The sequence below is a fragment of the Calonectris borealis genome, chromosome 3 (assembly GCF_964195595.1).
Source record: "Calonectris borealis chromosome 3, bCalBor7.hap1.2, whole genome shotgun sequence".
Taxonomy (NCBI): domain Eukaryota; kingdom Metazoa; phylum Chordata; class Aves; order Procellariiformes; family Procellariidae; genus Calonectris; species Calonectris borealis.
This window is the reverse complement of record NC_134314.1, coordinates 30,100,186-30,125,767: the sequence shown is the minus strand read 5'-3', so window position 1 is coordinate 30,125,767 and position 25,582 is coordinate 30,100,186. Positions and strand designations below refer to the sequence as shown.

Genomic DNA, 25,582 nt, shown 5'->3' with positions numbered 1-25,582 from the left:
TAGAAACATTCATGACTTTGGACATCATTCCAAAAGAAAAGGCCTTATTTCCTCAGCCAAATGAAGCTGTATTCCTTTAATGAAAACACCCTTAAACCAAGTTTAACTTCCAAAGGAAAGCTGAACTAGTTAAGAGGTTTTTTTTTCCCCCTACTTACAGACTAAGCTAAATTATATTCAGTTTCAGGCATTTTTATATAATTTCAAAGTGCTCTTTATAATGAGACTATACCTTTCCAAAAGCAATCCTTCAGAAGTCTCATTGAAACTTATGTTGTACATAGCATCCCACCTCACTGTCTAGAAAGGCAAGATACATTTAACCATAGCTTAATTTTAAGCAGACATGGGCCTGAGGTTATGATCACCAGTGAGAACAGCACCTCAGCTGGCTACTAAGAGCATCTTCCAGTTCTCATCAGGAAGTTTGGTCACCACTCTCTGGAAACTCAAATTTGCACAGGTTCTTGGCTCACATAATTTTTGTGATGTCTTCTGCTTGGACATAGCTTCAGTCTTGACAATGAAGCATTGTGTCATACTATTTTGTAATTAAATTCTAATGCTGCTGATACAAGTGTCCTCCAAACTTTACAGATACGTATACTCTTCCGCATTTACTGCAAAGACAGTTTCAAGAACACTAAGCAAGTAACCTATTTTAGTACTGGGGAAGGAAAGTCACAAGTAAGCTACATAAAGAAATTCCGTACTTTCTGCTATTAATTTTTGTCCACATTTATTTATGAGTAAAACAAACAGCAAACATTACAGCAAAGGGGACATTCAGGCCCAGATTTTAAAAAAGAAAACAGATGCCTGGGTAGATTCTGAATTTAGGCACCTCAAGATTGCTGACAAAGTACACAAAAATAAGTGAAAGTCATGAGCGTTTCAGCGAACTTCGTAAGTGCATTTCAGTATTTATTTAGATGTTTAAGCTCTCGCACTAGATTTTACAAGCTGGTGAACACTGGCAAAATTATTTCTCCCACAGAACTATAACCACACATTCCCAAGACAGTATAAATATATGGTTGAACTAACATTAATACACATCACCATTTTATCAATTACATAATAAAACAAATTATCAAGTATCCAAATATTAAGTTACGCAGCTTGAAAGGCATACAAAATATTACAGAGGTCTGCCCAAGTCATAGCAGAAACTCAAGGAGGAGAAACAAAAGGGGGGGGGGGAAAAAAAAAAAAAAATCACACTTTCAACAAAGCAATAGTTGGTAAACAACTTTCAATAGGTACAGTAAAAGAAACTACAAGATTTTTCAGAAATTTTCTGATTAAGAATTTTTAGCTACAATAACAAAGCATTTCTACGTTTTAAAAAAATATTTACTGAAGTAAAGGGCATATTCTATACTTCCTGCACAAGACAAAGGCAACATTTTACTAGAAATATTAAATAGCCCCTCCCAACCTTTTCAGGCCCTCTGTTAAGTTGCACATGAAGTGCCAACATTAATTTTACTGTAAGGCTTTTTGTCTGGAGACATTAAAGACTTGTGTGCTTCTGTACAATTTAAAAGATTTTCTACATGAGTAATCAGAGTAATGATTTGTAAAATGGAGAGGTTCAGATAACAAAAAAGTACAGACGCTGGGGTAAAAAGTTGCTGTAATTCATAGTATTAAAAAGACAGACTGTGCAAATCCTGATAATTCTAGTGCGATTGTGGGAGACAAAACATACAGTGAGCAGGCAAGACTATCTTAGAGACCATATTCTTCAGTATTGAAATGACGGTAGAAAAAAAGATAGTAAGGTCCAGATAAGCTGGTAGTTCTCACGTCATCAGAACTACGCTCATTTACAAGGAAAAACACGTAGCTGATATGCTGGGATTTTGGCACCTAATCTCTCTACAGATTGATTTATTTTAGTACCCCAATTTTTAGTAATTGAAACTAGGTGGGTAAAACTTAATGGCATGATTAAGGGATATTTGAACTGGTAATTAACAAACAAGGAGATAGCTCAGAAACAGGGTACAGCGAAAACATTTACTGGGTCTCCAAACAGATGGATATTTATCTAAACATACAAGTTGCATTTCTACGAAGCCTTTAGCCTATTAAACACTCCTAAGGAAGCTTCCTTTACTACTAAAAAATATCAGACTCATGTCTTCAGCATGCAGTCTGCTTAATTCTAGTTTCCATCCTTTAATCCCAAAGAAGTACTATAGGCTGTTGAGCTTTACTGAATACAACAATTATTTCGGTGACCATTGGAGTCTTTAAAACGCAGACGCATCTTGGGGCGGTATTTCTCCAAGTACAGAAGTTGCTTGCTGTTAAAAGCTCCACGCCGCTTCCTAGATGGAGGAAAAAATATTTTAAACAGAACATTAATCTACTGCCCAGTGAAATATCACCAACCAGAGAAAAATATTTTTAGGTCACTTAAAGAAAACACCATTAAGTCAAGGCTGTAACCAAAAGAAGGGTAATTAAAAGTTAAGTGCCAGGAAAGAGGGTGGTAGCTTCCTTTCACAAATACCTCATTGGACCACATGCTCAAAAGAGTACATAGCATGTTAGACAGTGTTTTAGCCTCTGATAACACACAAGCCAAGGATCTTACATTAAGATCTTTAGAAGAAACTTCAAAAGGAAGCTATAGAGCAGATGTGATACGGTCTTCTTAAGAAAATTGAAGTTATTCAGTCTCTTAAAATAATTATGAAGAATAGTACAAAACTAAGAAAGTACATGAACATTATAACTCCCCATAATAATAAGTCGAACAGAAATTGAGCTTTCTCGGTTTTCTCAAACCAGAAGTGTGTGAAAGAGGGGTACATTTTTGTTGAGTGTTTGGAATATGTACCTGGCTTCCTATTCTTCACTTTATACACACCAGCCTGTTAAGATGAACAAGCTGAATTTAATTCTTTAAAGGCTTGGCAATTATGCAAGAAGTATTTTGGTATTGTTTATATGAGCTGCAGCTTCTTTTAAACACAGTTGAAACCTGCAAAGTTAAGGCATTGCGACTAAAATTGTTCTCATCCAACTTACATACGTTTATAAAAAAATCCAAGGAAGTATTTTTCTTCAGTAAACTACCAGAAAAGACTAGGAGGAACTGTTTAGCACACTTTGATCTAATACAGAAGAAAGCATCCACAAACGTGAATGAGTGCTAGCTCTAGCTACCAGACGGAACCTAAATTTCAAAAGGTATTCTGCCTCTCATACGTACAAATAATAAAGACAACCCTGCAGATCTAACTGAAAGTTAGGGATTTTGCTTTTTTCTTTAAACTTGCTCAAATAATTACTTACTGATTCTGGTTTCCACAGAAACAGAAAATACCCATCCCACAGGCCAAGTCCTACAACACTGACCGTATGCAATATGTGTGTTAAAAAGTTTGTATGTACTAAATACCTTACAAAAGAGAGTAAAAGACAAGAACAGCCTTCGGAATTTCCTTTAGTGCCCAAGGATGTATCAATGTGTTAAATCTTGGAAACAGCTACATGTTAGCTTCATACTTACTGTCTTATGAACTGCACTGCATCTTCATACTTCATGCCACATTCTATCAGTGCAAGAGCAACCAAGACTGGAGCTCTGGGGAAAAAAAAAAACACCACATATTTCAGTTTAGCATTTGCCAGTGCACACTTAGAAGACAGTTTACTTTTCCCAGTTCTCTCTTCTGTCCTTCTGTGTCTATCTGATGTTTCTTCCACGGGGAAGCAAAAAAGACAAGCAGAAGGCATTTCTACATTAACAGAGCCATTATACTATCTGTTTTCGAGTTACCTGTCCTCATTAAGAAAGGGATTTAAATTAACTCTGGTCAACTTTAGCTTTGTTCATGTAACTTTAGGTATAGGAGAAGACAGCAGGAATAAAATGCAAGTAATCTTTACCCATTTGTTTCAAAGCCAATTGATTCTGGGGAAGAGTTGCATATGGGTTTCTATTCCCACAAACAAGCATCTTCAGAAGCAGTCAGGAGCCCAAAGCAGAAATCAGAAGAGGGGTCAGGTCCAATAAGAAGTAACAAGTCCTAGAACTAGTGTAACAAGTTTTAGGAACAGATGCAATCCACAGGCTGCTGCCCACCCCCTAGGATTTCCTTGCTTGCCACAGTATTCTTCATCTGACAGAATACAGTTTTCAGTTAGGAAAGCTTAACACAAATCAAACTCAAATACATTAGCAATTTATGGCTCAAAAAAAAAAACCCAACACCAAAACAAACAAGACAAACCCCACTCCACACATTTGTGCCTCTAGTAGCAAGCTTAAGTGGTTTTATATGTTCAGGGATCTAAAAAAAACCTTACATGATAAAAAGCTAGAATCTTCTTTTCAACTAGTTAACTGCCCGATTTTGAGGAAAAAACCAACATATATCATTGTAAGCAGCTGAAGACGACTTGTTTTGGTAGCAATTCACCACTACAGTCAACTTTGTTATGTGTGGAGCCATAATGCAAACAGTGGATAAGCCAGGCTTACGGACAGCAAGACCAGAAACCTCTATTTTATATCGGAAATGCTGAAACGCATGGCTAGAATATGGCAACTGTTTTTTGAACAGATCGAGTTCCCAGGTAGTCTAGAACAATAGCAGCAAAACCATTATGTTCTGACAACTGTTGGAATTGTATTTAGGATAGTAGCAGCACACAGAGGGAACAGGGCTAAGAGAATATTTAGCATTATCCATAAAAATTTTTGAGGCTCAGTGTTAGAAATGAGACAGAAACAGAGCTTTGGGACTTTGGAGAACACTTTTGATCCCCCAATGGGGATGAAAGTTGGTCTTCATGTGCCAGAGCACCCCACTTGTTTGTGGCTAATGGTTACAATACCCTTGGAACAAGGAGACTGGCAATACTGCTGAAACAGGGATGAAAAAGAAACTTACATCTGAGTCACAAAAAATCAAACCCATTAGAAAAAAAGGGAAGACTTAGCAAGACAAAAAATATCCATGGGACACTCATCAATATACTTGATACAAGAATATATTCGTTTACTTCATTCAGTAGTTCTTGTGCGAGGGCTGTGATAATAGCATAATCTGTTGATTAAAAGGTATTTATGTCTAATATATACATACAACAGTTTCCTGTCATCTGAACTACTTTTAAGTGTGACGTCTTTCCAATATTGGTTATGTGACTATTTTACATTTGCCTCAAATAAACTTTTGTACCAAATCCTTGCAAGTCTGACCAGGGATGGCAATTCAATAAATCTTTAAAAAACTTTACCCACCTTCCAAGACCAGCAACACAGTGTACAGCAATACAACAACCAGGTTCTTCACGAAATTTAACTTTAAGGAGATTTAGCCAGTCATCAACAATCTGGTTGGATGGTGGAGCACCGTCATCAAAGGGCCAATCCTAGAATATAGCATGACATATGTAAATAAATACATAAAGAACTCCTCTTTATTCTCGTAGGCTGTGTGTATACAAAAAAAAAGTAGGGGACACAATGGACTAAAGAGCTGACAGCTAAAGGAACCACTCAAGCTTACTGTTTTCTAATAGTATAACTATAGCAATGTTAGGAATATATTCCCTTCAATCTGTTTTTATTGAGCAAATGATTTTGCTCAAAACCGGATTTTTTTCCTGACAAGAGAGGATGTCTGTACAACTTTTGCTTCCATCAGCTGCTGAATACACTTTTAGAGTTAATAAGGTGGTGTCAAAAGAATTTTTTTTTTTTGGGGGGGGAGGGGGGAAGGAGGGAGGTGAGTTTGTTTTAAATTCTGCTTCTACACTACTTACCAAAACCTGAATGCCTTCTTTTTCCACCGGAGCAGTGTCATAAGTAGCTTCACACACTCGTACCACTGTGGTAACGCCATATTTCTTAAGTTCCTGTTGGGGGGGGGGGGGGGAACAACAACACAACACCTGCTTTAGGAGTAAACTGACTTCACTTACCATTCAATTTTCTCAATAGGTTAGCTTATTAATTCATTCCGAAAGTTTCAGTAAGTAAACTCACACAAATGCTTTTTCTGAAGATTAAGCTTTGTTATGTTGGATCAGACTTTTTTCTTTTAAAATCAAATCCAGATAAACACTGATGAAATAAGTAGTCCATCTCCAAAAGATCATTCCTTTTAAAGGAACAGGAAGTTTCCTGGTTTGCAAAGCTGAATATTTCACTAAAAACATTCTGAGTAAGGTTTAGATCCTCCCTTTCTCTCCCTTCACTTAAAACAACGGGTTTGTAACACCTTTTACTGATAAGAATTATGAGCACAGGACAATAACTTACTCCAGTTCCTGAGTTATCATAACTAGAAGATAACAAAATTTAACTTTCCATTTTGCTATTAACCTCCATCTATTTAAAAAATAAAAAGAAGGCACTCACTCTTCATTCTCCCTGCAACAACCCATCATTCACACTGTAACTGTCATGGTAATGACTGAAGCATAGCCTAAGCATACTTTATCTGGTTGTGAGAGTATAAAGGCAAGCAATGTTATCTCACCATGTTTCTTGTAAATCATCCCACAGTGAATGCAAAATGGAGGTATAATACGCCTAAAATCTTGCTAATGAGGGACTGCATTACAAACTCAGACCTTACCAGGAGGTAACTTTGGAGGAACCTATTGTTAGCATACATGCAAAAACTTTAAACTGTGCACTCTATAGCTCCAACATGCTAGATGCAAGGTTTACAACAAATTCAGGTACTAGCAATATATGCCAACCCACTTGGCATATATTTAGTCAGTAAACAATTTCAGCATGTACCAAAACACTTAAAGTAGCTTCAGCAGCTCTGGATGCAGAGCAAGCCTACCGCCACAAATTTCACTCAAGTAGACACTATGACACTCAGAGGATTCTCTTAAGCTACACTAGAACCATGATCTGCTAATACTGAAGGGAGATAGGCAATGAAAGCATATTGCAATCCTATTATTTATTCCTAAGGTTCTGATTCACAATGTATAATGAATTATTCTCTTTTTAATCACTATGCAATAGGTGCAAGGAAATGTTACACTGCTTTAGATGAATCTAAATGTGAGTTCCTATCACTAGCAGATCTTTGTATTTATTGTTCTACACATAACTCTGCCAGGTAATTCCTGTTTTCAGACCTAAACAATGTACTTAATGTACAATGTACTAGACGGTATAATTATTTCTTTGCCTCACTTTCAGAAGTATGTTTTTGTGAAGGCCGATGTATATCTGAATAGATTTGTCTGTATGTCTTTGAAGCATGGCATCAGTATTTGAGAAAAAAAAAAAGTCAACATACGAACAGTCTCAGTACCTCTTCATATGGCTTCCACAGCTGTTATCAACTAGTAAAGAAGGAAATTGTTAATATAGCATGCTGTTCAGGCATTAAAAAACATACATCAGTAAGAATTCTGTCCTGACCTTACCTCTATAAATTTGTTTAAGGTTGCATTGGTTGGATTGTGTGTGATTAGGAATCTCATGTTCTTGTAGGTGATTTCCACAGGAGCTGGGCGGTTCATTCGGGCCATATTGGTTTAGTTAAACATGCAACAAGATTATGAAAGGATTAAAAAAAATTCTAATACAGAAGTGATTCAGAGAAACTGAAGTCTACTTCACTATACTCCACGTGAAATTCTCAGTGCTTGGAAGTATGAAGTTGGGAGCAATGGGAAATGAAATGAACCTCCTAACAAGAAGCAGCAATTCTTCAATCCAGTAATACTGAGGCAAAAGAAAGGCAGTGCACTGAGGTTTACCCCATCCAGGTCTGAATTCTGTTGTTAAATGCTCTGCCAATTTCAATTCAATACTTCTTATCCTGGTCAACCACTCTTAGGGGGGCTTCTTGGTGGAGTAGTAATGAATTTCTACAGTTCACTTGTCTGCATAGAGGTCGTGCTGTGCCTGGCAGTAGTCTCCACTGCCCTTCAGAAACTCCATAAATGTGTGACCAAGAACACCACAGAACTGCTGTAAAGAGAGGGGAAAAAAAAAGCATAATGAGCACAGGTGAAGCAAGGTTATTTTGAAGACATCAAACATTATAAAATGAAAAAATAAAAGCAAAACAACTAAGACATTTCACAAGGTTTATTTTTTAATCCAAGAATTAGGTTAGTATAAGAATCCTGTTACCTTTACTCAACTTAACACAAAGCTTCGATATAGGGTTGTTTCAAAACCAAAAACTGAAATTTATTAAAATACCAATTCAAATGTGCTAAACATAGCAACAAGAGACCAAGTTTTAAGAACCCCAGTATTTATATAAAGCACAGCTTTTCCAGGATACCCATACAACTGTATTTTCCATTCTGAATCGAGAGACATCACAACACCTACTAAAGTTACACTGACCTTAAGTAGTCCCATGAAGGCAAGGATGAGATTCCTCGAATATTCAAGCTAAGCATAAGACAATTTCTGGTGTTTAAACAAAACTACCGGTCTCTACATAGATGCAGAATCACTTGTCTTAAAGGCTAAAGACTTACTTTGCATGTAAGCATCATTAATTCACATACAGAACAGCCAGTAGAAAAAAAATGCATCTAAATCCACCCATCTCAAATAGGAGGCCTTGAAAGCAAATGCAAAGTCTTTGTGGTCTAACAAAACAATGCAAGCTTTTGAACATGTTTCGAGACTTTCAAGGCACACAGATTTCTAACTAAGAAACATTCCACATACTAAAGGCTGAAGACACATGGCAACCTGTCTTTAACTGCCTTTCTACACCATGACTTTATTAATATACCAAGATAGTGGTAATAGTCTAGCTAAAAACATACACAGGCAAGTTTATTGAACAGGTTATTCCTGCCCAGTGGTATGCTATTTTACTATGCTTAAATTTACATATAAAATTACTGCAAGATGCACAACCAGGAAGTAGATAGCTGGTGAACTGCTCCGAGTTGTGTATTCATTTGCAGATGTTGCTATGCAAATGAACCAAGAATATATGCTTTTATGCACTGTGGAACCTTACAGCAGAGTTAGTTTTGTGCCCAGCCACAGTTCCAGTGCTGCTGACGATACTTGCCTAGGAAACAGAAAGGAAGAAGAGAGAAGTTTTGTTTCCCAAAAGGGCAAAGGTTCAGCTTGTATTGGTTAGCTGAACCAAATGCCCATTAAATATATTCAGGTACTAGACAGAAACATTACTGATCCTACAGTAATGTTGTACCTACAACTATTTAGCAGAAAAAATTACTTATGTTGGCCAGTCAACTCCAAACACTGGAACAAATCCATGTATTTCTATGCCCAAACAAAATATTGCCCAAGACACTTTGGAAATGGATTAGCTGAACATACAGTGTTACAGAACCACTATCACAGACTGACTTTCTTAAAAGTGTGATTTCTAGCTTCCAGTAAACAGAAGATATAACTTCACTGTAGCAATGTTCACATTTTTTTCAACTACAAACCAGCTGTGCGCATCCATCCACATATATAATCAGGACAAATGTACATGAGAAAATAAGGAGAAGAGACAGTATTTCAGTGCTCTTAACTCAAATCTTTCCATTCGAAGGACCATGAAAGAACCAGCCTGTGCTGAAATGCTTCCCAACCATGAGAAAGCAAATTCAAAAGATCAGGTCCTAAAGACAACTGTACACTAAGTCCTGATAATAGCCAATGTCTTAATACACTTCACCAAAGGGCAGGAAGAAAAAGCTATGTGCAAACAAGTCATGGTTGCTAACTGCCATCTAGGATTTGGAGTAAGACCAAGACTCCACTGCAGGCACTAAACCATATGCCATAAGACTACAGTAAGTCTATCTAGTAATGATTAGTATTAAGCAGAAGTCACAACAGATCAATAGCCTAATAACTGTTGAGTTTTCTAAGAGGTACCTTAGCTGTAGAAGAGTTCTTAAAGTGAACTACAATTTAAAGAATTGCAACAATGTTTTATGTTGTAGACATGGCTTTGCTCCATTCATAAGCCCAGAGAAGGAGCAGTTCAGTATCGTAGTAGTATTTACAAAGAAGATAAAAATCTTTAAGAATTTGGACTGCAGCAGATGGGTAGAGCTGCATCACACAATGTTACGAAGGATCTTTAGAAAAAGCAGACCAAACACCTCCAGGCATCTTTTTCGTGTTTTCAGACAGCTTCTTGGTAGGAATTAAGGATGCACCTTAATCACAGGCATGGCTTGCAAAAAAACCTGCTAACCAATACAAGAAAGAAGTTAGCAAAAAGAAACTAACAAGACAATTCCACGTGCACTTTGCTGCCACTTCAGAGATACTACCATCACCATTTCTGTAAAGACTGTAGGATTACGTTTGCCAGCTACTTGCAAAAAAACTATTTCAGTTTTTATTTGTGATAAATTGAGAGGCCGTGAGAACTCTAAATATAATAGCCATGAAAAAGGAGTAAGAAGAATCCTCTGAAGGCAAAGGCCAACAGAGTAACAGGAACCAGGAGAATTCAGACTCGGAAGAACTTCAAGAATCATCATCTGACACACCAGCCATGCCTTAGCAGGTGGTAGGTGTGCATTAAAAAGACTCCTAGGACCAGACCTAGAGAACACCTAAAATAGCAACTGAAAAAAACAACCAAAGATAGCTTATTTAAAGTCACTTTCAATTAGTTTAAGAAGCAGAACAGCAAAAAGGGACAGGACAGCTTTAAGCAGGTATAGCTGCACAAGGTCTTGTGCTGCTTTTTGCATGCACTGGCAGATCTCATGTTTATCTCTCCTTAAGATTGCTGAGAGGAATCATAGCCAGTCCTTTTCCCTGGTGGAGAATGAGGGAGTGGAGGCTGTCAGAAACAGAAATAGAAAAGCATGCAAGTGAGCTTGAGGAGATAGAATAGGGTCACTAGGGTAAAGAAAAAGACCTTTCAGTCTGGGGGGGGGAAGAATGTAGAGTAATTGGAATCAGTTAACATGACCCTGTACCAGGGCAGGTAGGAAGTAAGAAGTAATCAGGATTCATCCAGCCTGGTAGGCAGGCTGTCCTTAGTATGCAACTAGGAGTACTCAATACGATACCAAACTCATCAAGGGGGTAAGGAAGAGGACAGGCAGCAAAGCATTAGTTAAATAACAAATCCTACTTTTTTAATGCAGACTGTTAATCACATCTAGAAACTGGGTGCAGAGTTCAAATTCTTATACAAAGTTGAAGCAAGTACATTACGCAATGTTAAGTTTGAGTTCTACGTGTAATTAACCCCTACAAATTAATTCATTTCGTTAATACTGACTTAACAGTTAGCAACTAGACACATCAGCACCTTACTAATTCACACAACTAAGGACCTAACCAAGCACGTATTTGAGTCTCACTGTTTGTCTTGGCAACTGTTGCTGCCACATTATAAAGGAGCAAAGCTCACATTTTCCTTTGATGTGAATGCCATCGCTTCTCACCATTGTTAGCCAGAAAGCTCCACGTGCAGACCAACTCCTTAAGGCAGCAACATGTTGTACTATCCTAAGACAGCTTTGCCAACCTAGTTTAGTTATGTTCCTGAAGCCAAATGAAAATTAAAGACGAGTAGTACACTGGCATGCTGTTTGTGTTATGGCAATAAGCCAGAGTACAAGGCTTCACCCATCTTCAGCAAAAAGAGCTGGAAGAAATCAGCTATAAAAATAGTGCTGTAGGGGGAACTCCCCTGGGCTTAGGGGGAACTCAAATGACGTGAGCAGCGTTCGAGAGGCTTGGAAATACAGCTTTAAAATTACTGTATTGTCTCAGACAGTTAACTACTTGGTAGGTAAGCTATCAAAAAAGTCAAGATAATGTATGAAAGCATAAGGCTGCATAAGTGAAACTCAAATTCATAGTATTGTATGTAGAAGTTTCTTTAACAGAATGACACCAACTCAGCATTTGTACCATCAAGTTGAGTACTCCAGCATATACTTTTCAATTTACATGTGAGTTTTCCTTGAGGAAAATTAACACTGAAGGGTTTTGGAACCAGTTTCTATTAGTAACAGAAAGCCAAACATTTAGACTGTTAGATCCATCAAAATAAACTTGGAAAACAAAACTAAGGTTAATATGCCAGGACCACTTATTAAGAGAAGGTATCCTGTCCAATATGGGATAAAGTTATGTTAATTATGATTGTACCATCTACTATCATTTATGCTAGGAGAAGTTAGAGAATAGTTTATTCAAGCAAGAGGAAGATATCTTGAAAATAAAAGTTTTAATTCATGGCCTTCTTTGGGACAGGAAGCTAAAGTATCTGTCTTCACTGACAAGCAGATTCACGTGTATGTTAATTCTGGGTCTGAAACAATCACTCCTGTCTGGCAAAAACGGCTTATGAAAGTAATCTATTAGATTGTTACTGATATGTGGAAAGAAGAGAGGTGTAAAGTTATCCCATGCTATTGACATTCTTGTTCACAACTTGGTAGCATCTTGAGAAGCATGCAAACAAAAGCAAAGTTACATGACACTTCATTCTACCTTCAGAAGATGTGCAAGACTGTTCACACTTGCTCAATCCACCTGCTCATACAGCAGAAACATTTATATCCAGAATCAACTATGTGGAATCACATTCTCTGAAGTCAAGACCTGCCACACACTCACCTACTGAAACCACAGAATCAAAACGAGAAAACTAAAACTACATTTCATTACAATTAAGAATGCCTGCAAGTAACTTCATTGTTCTAACTTGCTACCTGACAAAAAGTTACTGAAGGACAGAGGGACAAATACCCCTGACTTTCTCTTACTACTCAAGGCCTAAGTAGCAACTGCTAAGGCAGACAAGGAGGAGTGGGAGGGTAAGGGATACAAACTGCGCGGAGCCATTACACAAGGTGGAGGCACACCTTCATCAGGTATTGTTGACAAGATGCACTTCCTATCTACTGGGCACATGAATGCCTGTATTATAATATCCACAGTGATAACACTACCCATTTTGGACCACAGAAAGCGACCCATGGCCTAAGAAAATACACTCATGCATCACAGACAGGAGATTCCAAAGGTTTATCATAAATTTGTTACGACGTGCTCTGTGAAGGAAGGATGTCCCTTGTGGTTCAACTACGCAGTTTAGGGGGAAGAAAAAATTATCTCAAAGCTTCCTGTATAACAAGTCAATGCAACTTCCAGAGATGATGAAACTGAGGCCATGTGACCGTCTTCCTAGCTCTTCCGCTTGGATCATGAAAAAAAAACCCCCATGCAAAAAAGCCTTAATAGATATTGGGGAAATAAGACATCACAGAAACCATTCCACCCCCTTATCTAATGCATCCTCTTTTTGAGTTTCTGAAAGCAAGGAGTCTCAAAATGACTTAACACTGTCACTTCAATAGCAAACTACATAAATCCTGTCGTCCTTCTCAAAAATTATTCCATTATGTTTTAAGCAATAACATGAGAAATTCAGCATATACAGGTAAAGAGAGTTGTTGCTGTATTTTATCAAGCCTAATAAAGGTATGAGTGCCAAACAAGAAGTTACGTATGTGAAGAAAGCTATGAGGAGTTATGGACTTACTTTTAACACAGAGGTACTTCTTGTATTGATCTGATAGAGTGAGTTTTAATTTTTTAAATATAAGGTGACAATCTGCTACTAGTTTAGAATACAGTAATACCCTGATCTGGGCGTTCTGGTTAATCGAGAAGAAGTGATCACTTACAGTCAGCCTACACACTGGGATAGATCCAGCATTCTTACGTGGCATGTATTCTGTCAGAACAGGAAGGTTTCACAAGATACAAGTTACTAGATAAGGCTAGATTCTATTTATTTACTGCCTTACTGACACATTTAGTTTCGGTAAGACAATGACATCTTTCTCCCTTGGCTCCTGCTACATCTGTCACTCATTTTTCTTTCTCACATTTCCTCCCATGGCCGTGCAATTTCTGTACTGCTTCTTCCACATTTCCCCCCTGAAATGATTCTGTTCCTGTAAGACAATTTCAAAACCCTTTGCTGTTTCATCAATGGAATAATAAAAGCTGACATCAGGTTTTTTGATTTGACAGTTTTATGAGATTAGAAGGAGACAGGGTTCATACTTCTGAGTCACTGCTTTGGAAAGACTCTGCAGACGCAGGTAGACATATTGGAAAGTTGTCTCCAGCAGCAATAAGAAACATCAGAATCACAGGACCCTCATGCCACAAAGACTGAGCATTTGTCAGCTCATATCTGCAACGTGTGTAGCTGGCTACCAGACAGCAACCAAGACCTGTGCATAAACACCACTAATCCTGCTTCTCCTATTACTATATGATAGTTACTTATTTTGATAACGCTTTGTCTTTCTTGCTTCTCTGCTTTTGGAGGGTGTACTACCACCAGCAAGCATTCCATCATTTATGCTTAAATACACACTGTGCTCTGTGGTCACAGATGTTGGGCAGCATAGACACTGAGATTACTGTGGCGGGGGCCTAAGCATATGAGGAAAGCAAAAACTTCTGATGCTGAACTGTGATCCACCTCCAGAAGGAAATGCCTTCCTTGAAAAGCCAGATGGCAAGGTCTTAAAAGCAGGGTCGGTCAAAATTAAGGTATTTGACTGCATTCGTGAGCTTCTGAGGGTCAACGGCAGACCGTTTAAGAAACATCCACTTCAACGTATACTTAAATGACTCCTCTGCGGGCTTTCCCCCCCTGCTGAGGAGCCATCTCAAAGCCCAGGCTGAACAAGGCCGGCTGCGTACGTGAGTTCGGGCGTACCTCACTTCTGCTGCATGAAGCTCATTTTGGAAAGGATTCACGTCCTCGCTCGCGGCCGGTTCCGACTCCTACGCCGGAGACAAAGAAGCCGCTCGGCCGCCTTCGCCCTCGCCCCGGCGGCGGCCGCGCACGTGGGGCCGCGGCGGGGGACGAGCGCCGGCCGCGCCAGCCAGCCAGCCGCCAGCGCCGCGGCCCGGCCGCGCTCCCACCCCTCAGCCTCCGCGCTCCCCGCCGCACCACCTGGCTGGCGGGCGCCCACGGGCAAGCCCCGGCTTGCCCGGAAAGCCCCGGGCTCCGGCCGCCCCCAGAGCCGCGTCAGCCGCGGGGCGCCGGGCTCCCGGCCTGCCTGTCTCTGCCCGGCGAAGGGACGCTGCCCCGGCCGCGCCACCGCCTCGTGGGCCGCGCCGTCGCCCCGGCTGCGGCGGTCACGGGGTCGCATCACGCTTCGATCAGGCTCCCGACGCGGAGCCATCTTGTCCCCCGGAGCCGCCGCCCGGCCCCGGCCTCCCCCCGGCAGGGGGCTCCCGGCCCCCGCCGCCTGCGCGCCGCCGGCCCGACACGGCCCAGGGGCGCGGGAGCCCCGGCTGCAGGGGCGCTGCCCTTCCCGGCGGCCGCCGCCAGACAGACACCGGCGGGGGGAGGCCGGGCCGGCGGGCGGGGCCGGCGGCAGCCAGGCTCACAAAGCGGCTTTGTGCCCGGGCCGGGCCGCTCGGGAGCCGCGGAGGCGTCGCCCCCTCCTCCTCTCCGGCAGAGGAGGGGACAGGGGCGCCGGCAGGCGGGTGCAGGAGGAGAGGGGCGCCGGGGGCGGGAGGAAGGCCGAGCCGCGCCGCAGCCGGGCTGGCGCGGCTCTCCTGCGGCCCGCCCGAGAGCCGCAGCCCGGCGCTCCGAGAAGCCGCCCGGAGCCAGCTTGGCCCGGGCGACAGAACAAAGAGACAACATGGAGGAGACGGGGGGGTGAAGGGGGAAGGAGAGGCGCAGGAGCCGGGCACAGGCGGGCAGCCGGCGGGGCGCACGCCCGGCAGGGCGAGGGGCCGGGGGAGGCGGGCCGGGGCGGGGGGCGCGGGCGGGCAGCACTCACAGGAATATGGTTACTCATTGAAGACTGTAGCCTGATCATACAGCCGGGGTGCGGGCGCCACCGCCGGGGGCAGGAGGAGCAGAACCAGGAGGACGCGGAGGCGCTGGAGGCCGCGGAGCTGCCGGAGGAGGTTCGGCGGCGGAGCGGGGATGGACCATACAGCTGCGGCAGCGGGCGGCTCTGCGGGCTGGCGCGGAGCGGACGCGGCTGCACCAGGAGGGACACTCGGCGCCGCCTCCCGCACAAGCGTCCGGGGCCCGCCCCTCGCTCACGTACGTCGGCGACGAGCGTCGCGCCCGTCCAATCAGAGGCGCCGCCGGTGCGTCCGGGGCGGGAGCGAGGCCGCCGGGGGGGCGTGGCGCCGGCAGGCTGGGCGGAGGCGGGAGGGAGCCGAGAGGCGGAGGCAGCCGGCGAGAACCGGTTAGTGAATGAAGCGGCGGGCGGCGGGGTGGGGAGGGGCGCGGCGCGGCGGGGGCAGAGCGGGACGCGCGGGCGGGCGCGGGGATCGCCTGCAGGGGCCGGGCCGGGGCCACCCTGCGCGGCAGCCCCGCCCCGCGCTGGCTGTTGCCGGCGGCTTCGCCGGGAAGCGGCTGGCGCGGCCTCCGGCTCCCCCGGGACGGCGAATTCTAGACTTTTCCCCGCGCCCCCGGGGCAGGGCGGCGGTCTGGCGTCCCGTTGCCGCTGCGGCCCGCCTCTCCCCGGGGTTGGGGGGACGGCCGAGGGCAGGGCGCCCGGCGGGCCTGAGGGGAAGGCGGCAAGGGCAGCGCGGGGGTCTGCGGGAGGCGGACATCGTGCGGGGCGGTGGGGAGAGGCGGGAGAGCCGTTCCCGGTGAGGGTGGCGTATTGCGGCCCTGCGGCGTCGGAAGCGGAGCGCGAAGTTGAGCGGCGGTGAAATAGCGGCGGCTCTGCGTGCCTTTTAATCCCTAAGCCCCTTCGCTTTCGGGCTGCAGAACCCCTTTTGCAAGTTTCATGCTAATAGGAAGCTCTTGGCGCGTTTCGTCCGCAGATTGTTCTGTGCTTTTAAGTCGAGGTAAAACCATGGTTTCTGGTTTTACAGGTGGGAGATCAGCCCAGTAGGCCAGAAGCGGTGTGGGAAACAACATGGACTCTCAGCCTTGCGCTCTCTCTGGCTGTCTCCCAGGACACAGGCGTCACTGCACGGCAGACATCTCGTGGGTGAATCTGGCGGTGGGAAGCGCCTGTGGTATCACTCCTGTGCGTAACTGATAGAGGCATGGGAGTCAGTCCCTGCCTGGGCACCCTCAACCTGGAAAACACCTTAATGTGGGTCAGCGCTAGCTTTATGAAATAACAGGCTATTTTTAGCTTCAGTTAGTCTGATACCGTTCTAGTTATATTTAACTAGTTAAGCCTTTCTTCTGCATAGTATGTTACTGTTACTGTAGAGATTACAAGAGTCTGCAGAAGTTGTTTCTGATCTAAAAAATAAACAGCTGAATTCTGAATCTCAGCAATTTGTATTGACTTGTAGAAAGGCATAGCTCGTTTGTGGTTTTGCCCAAATTTTCTATTTCTGTATAACCTGTGGAAACCATGGTTTGTACAGAGGAGGTTTTCGTGGTGACCGACACGTGGGAGATGTGTTATTCAGAACATGTCTGTATTACCTTTCACTCCACTTGGCTTCAGGTGGGCATAAGCTAATTTCTGAGCAGGAGACACGTCTCTGCTAGGATAATATACGCAGCTTTTCTGGGCTATAAATACATCTGGGCTGTATTTATTTACATTTGTGTTTTGTATTTACTGACTGACTCAGGGCACGCGTCTGGTGAACTTGCAGCTGTTTCCACTTCTCCGTGTAAAACTTCTTGAAAATGTGCTCAGAATCCTATAAAGTAAGAAGATGATCCCAAGGTTAACGGCTGTTGGAATATTGTTTATTTGTTGGTGGTTACAGTGTTAGGAAGGTTTTGGGGAAAAAAAAAGTCAACACAACTTCTCTCTCGTCAATAAAGCTTGAGGAATTTGCTCTGGATAGAGTTCTGAGACAGATTAAACAGCTCTTTACCTGCTTTAGTCCATACTTCTCTTTTTTTCTTTTTCTCCAACAGTGCAAGCTTTTGTTTATTGTTTCATTGCACATTAAACTGATCAGGATTTTAGGATCAAATTACTTTCTGCTGCAACATCCTTTCAGTACTGTAGCACAGTAGTTTGCACTGGAAATAAGAGTCACCAGCAGTTTCTTTGAAATTATATTCCCAAGGAAGAAAGGCTTTAGCTCAGAAAGCTTTTAGTCTGAAAACACGTTGGTTTTTTTTTGAAGAAAGAATGCCTGTGTCATTTTGACTATTTAATATTCATTTTTATCATGATAGTCCCTATCTGGACCCCTAGCTGTGGTTAATTATGTCATACTAGTTGGCACTTAAGATGCAGTCCCTGTGTTTTACTGTCTGAGATGACAAGAAATACTTGGAGTGTTAGAGAGAAGTAGACTACAATAAAGTAGTATGGACAGAGTCAAAGGTATTTGTAGGAGAAATAGACAAGTGGATAGTTACAAGGTGCCAGCTAGTGAACTGATGAAACAAAGTGGGTTGAGGAGACAGAAATTAACAGAAAGAGACAAGACTCCTGAAGAACTTTAAAGATACGAAAAAAAAATGCTTGTAAAGAGAAATCTGGGGGGTGAATTCAGAAAAGGCTGATATTATCAGTTTGAGAAGCAAAGATGTGATCATCGCCATTGTGGTATTAGGAAGATTAATACAACTTTAATGATAAGAGACTATAATAGCACAAAGTTTGAATATATTTTTGAAGCGGTGTGAATCAAAAATAAAATTTGGGCATAGCCTGACTCTCTAGCACTTACCTAGTTGACTATTATAAATATTTTTTGAAAGTTTTAATAGGAAGTTGTGCATTAAACCAGTCAATTTAAAGAATACCAGTTTCAAAAATCAGAATGCTAACTTATACCTTATGATTACTTCCTTTTGTTTTATAAAACCTGCCATTTTGTAATCTGCTAATTTGATGTTGCTTTATTTTCTTAAGTACAATAGTGAAAATAATTCCCACTTCACTTTCTTTATGTAAAAGTATATATACTTTATATGCTTTGTTAGCCATATTTGTCAAGAAGGGGAATCCTAATATAATTAGGAAGCAATTTTTTACGTCTGATCATCTTTGTCAACCTTCCTGTACTTACAAAAAATCCGTTATGTTTTTTAACCAGAGGCACCAGAACAGGAAGTAGTCGTCGACATGCAGTCGCGCAGTCCATGCATCACTTTGAAGTGGTTTGTATTTATTTCTTGCTAGTAAGAATGTGTTCTGGTTTGAGAATGCTGCTTCTATGGGATTCGTGAAAGTTAAACTATAAAATATTACTCTTATGTTTGAAATATGTATCTTTATTTATCAACTAATATAAATATATCTCAAAGACTAAATAAAAATACTGATTCTTAATGTGCTTGTCGTTTGCAGACACTTAACTTCCTTAGTCCCTCTAGACAGAAGTCAGTTAGAATCATAGAATCATAGAATCATACAGGTTGGAAAAGACCTCTAAGATCATCGTGTCCAACCGTCAACCCAACACCACCATGCCCACTACACCATGTCCCTAAGGGCCTCATCTACACGTCTTTTAAATACCTCCAGGGATGGTGACTCCACCACTTCCCTGGGCAGCCTGTTCCAAGGCCTAACCACTCTTTCAGTAAAGAAATTTTTCCTAATGTCCAATCTAAACCTCCCTTGGCGCAACTTGAAGCCATTTCCTCTTGTCCTATCGCTAGTTACTTGGGAGAAGAGACCAACACCCACCTCGCTACAACCTCCTTTCAGGTAGTTGTAGAGCGCGATGAGGTCTCCCCTCAGCCTCCTCTTCTCCAGGCTAAACAACCCCAGTTCCCTCAGCCGCTCCTCATAAGACTTGTGCTCCAGGCCCTTCACCAGCTTCGTTGCCCTCCTCTGGACGCGCTCCAGCACCTCCATGTCCTTCTTGTAGTGAGGGGCCCAAAACTGAACACAGTATTCGAGGTGCGGCCTCACCAGTGCCGAGTACAGGGGCACGATCACCTCCCTATTCCTGCTGGCCATGCTATTTCTGATACAGGCCAGGATGCCGTTGGCCTTCTTGGCCGCCTGAGCACACTGCCGGCTCATGTTCAGCCGGCTGTCAACCAGTTGTCCCTGACATTTGTCAGTTGTCAGTTGTCCCTGACATTTTTGTGGGTCTTCTGTGTCATAACATGAGGGCAAAAAACCCCAAACAATTGTATACTGGAAAGAAATACCAGAATCTGAATTTGTTTAAGTATCAGTTGGATGTAGTTTCACTGTAGTTTCACTGTATTTATGTGGACTAATCCTATCTTAAATTCGAATGGAATCGGGGGGATTTTATATGGATCTTGATGTCATGTCTGTTACTAGTCTATCTGTATGGAATTAACTTCCACACTTAAGGGTTTGCTGGTTAGATCTTTGATTTGCTGATATTAACTGTAGCTTTTTGTGGTGAAATTTCTGAAGGCTGTGTTTATGCCCATGTCATGCCAATGTTTAAAAGGGCAAAGTGAGTTGACTATGACCCGGCTAGACTGTCATGTAATAGAAAACTCACACATGACTAAGCTGATTAAAACAAAAAGAATTAAAGGATAAGAATTTAATTAATGCAAATCAATGTAGTTCTAGGGAAAATAGCTATTGTAAAGAAAGCTGACTTCATGCTTTGATAAGATTACAAGATTGGCGTAAAAGTAACTGCATAGCTGTAACACTAAATGTTCATGTTTTCAAACAGTTTTATCAAAGGAGTGTAATCAAAGATCACTAAAAAACCAAGTGTGACTGATGCAAAGTGATGAATAGCAAGTAACGATGATGTCGACATAGTTATGCAGAGTAATCTACATCATTAGTAACTTGTGTTCACTCAAAAATGTGTTTTAGTACAGACACGTGCAAAGTCATACAGCTAGAACCAGGAACACAAACAAGATTTATAAGTTTTTAAGAATGCTTCCGTTACTCTAAAAAGAGTCCAGGGATTATAATGGACAAGTAAGTCAATATGAACTCCCAGGGCAGTGCTGTGGTAACAATAAAAATGATCCTTATGTGATCCTTGGATATATAACATGAAATTGTGGGAGGGAGTAGAGAGACTTTTATTTTTAAATAGCATCAATACTAACTATTGAAATACCATGTTGTGGTGGGTTGACCTTGGCTGGATGCCAGGTGCCCACCAAGCTGCTCTATCACTCCCCCTCCTCAACTGGACGGGGGGGAGAAAAATAATATGATGAAAGGCTCATGGGTTGAGATGAGGACAAGGAGATCCCTAAGCAATTACCATCACGGGCAAAACAGACTCAACTTGGGGAAATTAATTTAATTTATTGCCAATCAAAAACAGAGTAGGATAATGAGAAATAAAACTAAATCTTAAAACATCTTCCTCCCACCCTTCCCTTCTTCCCGGGCTCAACTTCACTCCCGATTTTCTCTACCTCCTTCCCCTGAGTAGTGCAGGGGGATGGGTAATGGGGGTTGTGGTCAGTTCTTCACACGTTGTTTCTGCTGCCCCTTCCTCCTCAGGGGGAGGACTCCTCACGCTCTTCCCCTGCTCCAGCGTGGGGTCCCTCCCACAGGAGACAGTCCTCCATGAATTGCTCCAATGCGGGTCCTTCCCACGGGCTGCAGTTCTTCACAAACTGCTCCAACATGGCTCCATTCCACGGGGTGCCGTCCTTCAGGAACAGACTGCTCCAGCAGTCACACGGGGTCACAAGTCCTGCCAGCAAACCTGCTCCAGCGTGGGCTCCTCTCTCCATGGGGCCACAGGTCCTGCCAGGAGTGTGCTCCGGCGCAGGCTTCCCATGGGGTCGCAGCCTCCTTCGGGCACATCCACCTGCTCCGGCGTGGGGTCCTCCACGGGCTGCAAGTGGATATCTGCTCCACCATTAACCTCCCTGGGCTGCAGGGGCACAGCCTGCCTCACCATGGTCTTCACCACGGGCTGCAGGGGAATCTCTGCTCCGGCATCTGGAGCACCTCCTCCCCTCCTTCTTCCCTGACCTTGGTGTCTGCAGAGTTGTTTTTCTCACGTTTTCTCACTCCTCTCTTCTGACTGCTGTTGTTGTGCAGCAGGTTTTTTTACCCCTTCTTAAATACATTATCCCAGAGGTACTACCACCGTCACTGATGGGCTCAGCCTTGGCCAGCGGTGGGTCCATCTTGGAGCCGGCTGGCATTGGCTCTGTCAGGCATAGGGGAAGCTTCTAGCAGCTTCTCACAGAAGCCACCCCTGTAGCCCCCCACTACCAAAACCTTGCCACGCAAACCCAGTACACATGTGCAGTTCTGTTGACCACAGACCTCTCAAGTTACCTTATTTTCTGAAATAAACCGCCCCCCCCGATGTGTCTGGAGCCTGTGTGTGGCATTTTTCACGTGCCTTGTTACCTATTCCTTCCTTTACACTTACCGACCCTACTCTTAGCCCTTTTTCTCCTCCCTCTTCAGATTAGGTTCAGTGCCGTGGTGTCTCTCAGATTCTGTGATCTTCAGGTTTTCTGGTGAACAGGGTAATGGAATGGAAGAGACTGCAGGACAGCGTCAGTTGTTTCTGTAAAATTTGTGTTTGAGATGTGATAGATCCACAGCCATGTCTTAGAAGAGATAGTGATGTATTGGTGAGAATGCAGAGCTGCAAAAAGTATTCAAAGACTGGAAAAAGTTAGTGAGACATATAAAGGACTCTCCCTATTTACTGAAAAAGTAGATTCAGTGGTACCTCACAAGGAGAAAATATAGGCTTCTAAAGGTTTCTTAATTTGAAGAGTAAGGGGGAATGGATAAGAAAAGTGAGAAACTTACATGCTCTGACAAATGTAAGTTACTGGTTTCAGTACAGGAATCACTGGGTGAAATTTCATACACTGTGATGCAAAGGAGGTCATAAACTACAAAATATGGGTTTTCACATCTTGAGGTGAAAATTTAATCGGAAAAGAAGACTTTTAATAGAAGATCCTTTATTTGAGTTTATTTAGCTAGTCCAAACTCCTCATGGTATTTATAACACAAAGGAAGTGTATAATTTCTTAAATTTTGTCTTACCTGGAAATTCTGATTTTAATATTTCTAAAGTTCATTAATACTTACAATTTAACTGAGCATTTCTTTATATTTTTCCACTGATGATAATTTCTTTGTGTATATGTAATTCTTCTAAATTATTTAGTTTCTTGCTCTTGTCAATTTATACTATGTCAACTTCATTGCTGTGGCTTGGTCTTGTTTATTCCCCCCCCAGCATATTTTCCTCTTTATTGTTTGACGGATGTCTTCAGTCAAAATCTGTTTTCAAACTGCGTCCTTTTGTTCCGTCCTTTAAAAAGTCTCATGATTGTTAAACGTTAGTCCATTTCTCTCCTATGTCCAAGTTTTGCTATGTCCAATAGCGCAGTCGCCTGTTCTATTTCCATGGCCTGGGCCTGCATGGTCACAGCATACATTCGAGCCCTCTAGGCTGGCATATAGCGCCTAAGGGACACTGTTCTAGTGGAAGATTGATGTAATGGACCTGTGCTCTATGCTAGAACGGACCTTTCTGCTATGGAAATTTCTGTGCTGATGCGCTGGAGATACATTTGATGTGTTTGTGGTTTTGAGTGGAATGAAGTGGTTGAAGAGTGATACAGAATTAAGCTTATTGTAGGAAATTTAGGTGTGTTGCTCTAGCACATTGTCAAAACTGAAAGACTTTACAGTGGATTCTTCATATTTATTTGGTTTCTTTGTCCATGCGTATTTATAAAAAATACTCTGAATTCATTATGAGGATTTAGCAAAGACCTTTTCTCCCATTAATGTACATAGGCACTTTATATACAAGGTGTGGTAAGCTAAAGGTTTCTGGTATAGCATCATGATCTTGGGCTAGTTCTTGTGTATATGCTTTAGTGATAATGAGAGTTGTTTTCCATTTTCAGCTCCTAAAACTGCTTCTGATTTTGCAAAAGAAGGTCATTTCAGTTTCTTTCTGGAACTCTGACAGGATGCATTGGCCATGGACTGGTTAGAGGGAGTAGAGAACTGCTACTGATACTTAAGAAATACAACCAAACATTGTAAAGCCCTTTTTCAGTTGTTTATTGGGAAAATTCAGTGAATTCTTCATGTTGCTTCTGTCTGTTCAATAAAAGAATTGTCTCTGCAATGGACTTTATACCCAATATGTGTGTCCCGATCCAATGTCGGGAGAGGTTTCGATATGATCCCAAGAGCGAGATTAAGACACAAACGAGGTCAAATGCCGCATGTCCTAAACAACTTTTATTATCAAAAGTAAAAATTAGTAGCGATAGGATAGATCAGAACAAAGATAGAAATCAAGCAAGCATTCGGGATAGAGTTGCAAGAACAGTCACCGCCATGGATCTGCGGCGTCCCAGGGGTCCAAGTCTTTCGGTGTTTCGGTGGTGGGCGACCACAACTGGGTCGTCTCGGCAATCCCTTTTATTCCTGTTCAAGGGCTGTAGTTTCCATGGCAACGGCACGTTGCTGCATTCCTGTGCTCAGCCGAGTCTTGCACACAGCGCAGCCCCTGCAAACCGGAGGTCTCCATGGCCTTGCAGCCGCTCTTACCGTATTCAGAGCAATCTTTGAGACAAGTGTTCTACAGTTCAGTTTTTTACACGTGTTCAGAGGATACTTTGCTTAGATAAGCAATCTTTGAGACAAATGTTCTACAGTTCAGTCTCTCACAATGTGTTAAAACTTTGGAGATCTGCTAAAGAAGGATTTTTCATGACTTAAGAAGTCATGATCTTTTATAGGCACATGCTGTAATTGTCACTCGGCAGGTTTAACATTCATAATTGGCACTTAGGCAACATATAATCCAAGTAGATGGTGATTTAAGTATTACAGGAGCAATCCTAAAGATTAATAGTTTTAAAAAAATTGCACAATATTGCTCACAAGTAAGTTTTCTGTTGTTACGCACTTTTACAACATGTCTATTTATTTATTGCTATTGGAGTAGATTAAGCCTATATATTAGGAAAGCTGAGCCTTTTTGATTTCATTTAAGTTAGATTTTCTCCAAATACTCTTTTTGGAACAGTCCAATGGTCTAACATTCTGGATATATCACAGCAAGCTTTTCAAGCTGACAGCCTGGGAATATGTTCTTAGGACATGTTAGGGGGCGAATCAGAGCCTAGCCATAGGGACGACGAACAGAGCCTTTGGCCCTAACAATGCTTTCCATATTTGCTATGACTGTGTATGTAGGAAATTGTGGCATAAAGATCCTATACAGCTGCTGTTACAAAACTGCAATCTAATTCCGATTTTTTTTTGTTACTGTCTTTCAACAATGCTACCCATGAAGACTGCTAAAGGATTACTTTAATAATAATATCCTTGATATTTTAATGGCAATTACAAGAGCATACGGCAATTACATGGACTCGTAACTATTCCCTTTTGAAAAGTTCTTTTTGATGAGTGTGAAAATTCATTTATGTTTTTGGTCTAAAATGTTAACCACAGATTTTATTGCCTTGTGCTGTTAGTGTTGCAGCCAGAACTAAACAGCACTCTCTTTGTTCAGTCTGTTCAGATTGTAGGAATGTGGAGTTTTTTGGAAAAGTACCATTAGCTTTCAGTATTCCAGGTCTGTATGGATTAAAAGACTTCATTAAAACATCTGTAGAAAAGTTCCCAGACTTCCTTATTCCTTATTCTTTACTGCAGCTATCAGTCACTCATT

At 42.2% G+C, this 25,582-nt stretch overlaps 2 protein-coding genes and 1 long non-coding RNA gene across 3 annotated transcripts; 1 reads left to right on the top strand and 2 right to left on the bottom strand.

Moving 5' to 3' along the window:
* Positions 1 to 722: 722 nt before the first annotated feature.
* Positions 723 to 7,534, bottom strand: PTP4A1 (protein tyrosine phosphatase 4A1). The gene is made up of 5 exons (XM_075145267.1): positions 7,429 to 7,534; positions 5,794 to 5,886; positions 5,270 to 5,400; positions 3,530 to 3,604; positions 723 to 2,339 (listed from the first exon to the last, which is right to left on the bottom strand). The coding sequence occupies exons 1-5, from the start codon at positions 7,531 to 7,533 to the stop codon at positions 2,222 to 2,224; spliced, it is 522 nt and encodes a 173-aa protein (XP_075001368.1). The 5' UTR covers position 7,534; the 3' UTR covers positions 723 to 2,221.
* A 241-nt stretch (positions 7,535 to 7,775) lies between these two features.
* On the bottom strand, positions 7,776 to 15,996 carry LOC142080221 (uncharacterized). The gene is made up of 2 exons (XM_075145268.1): positions 15,805 to 15,996; positions 7,776 to 7,978 (listed from the first exon to the last, which is right to left on the bottom strand). Exons 1-2 carry the CDS (start codon positions 15,841 to 15,843, stop codon positions 7,883 to 7,885), a joined length of 135 nt encoding a protein of 44 aa, XP_075001369.1. The 5' UTR covers positions 15,844 to 15,996; the 3' UTR covers positions 7,776 to 7,882.
* A 647-nt stretch (positions 15,997 to 16,643) lies between these two features.
* LOC142080219 (uncharacterized) lies at positions 16,644 to 24,014 on the top strand. The gene is made up of 3 exons (XR_012672903.1): positions 16,644 to 17,663; positions 19,016 to 19,079; positions 23,796 to 24,014. It is a non-coding gene; the product is annotated as an uncharacterized LOC142080219 (long non-coding RNA).
* Positions 24,015 to 25,582: the final 1,568 nt, after the last annotated feature.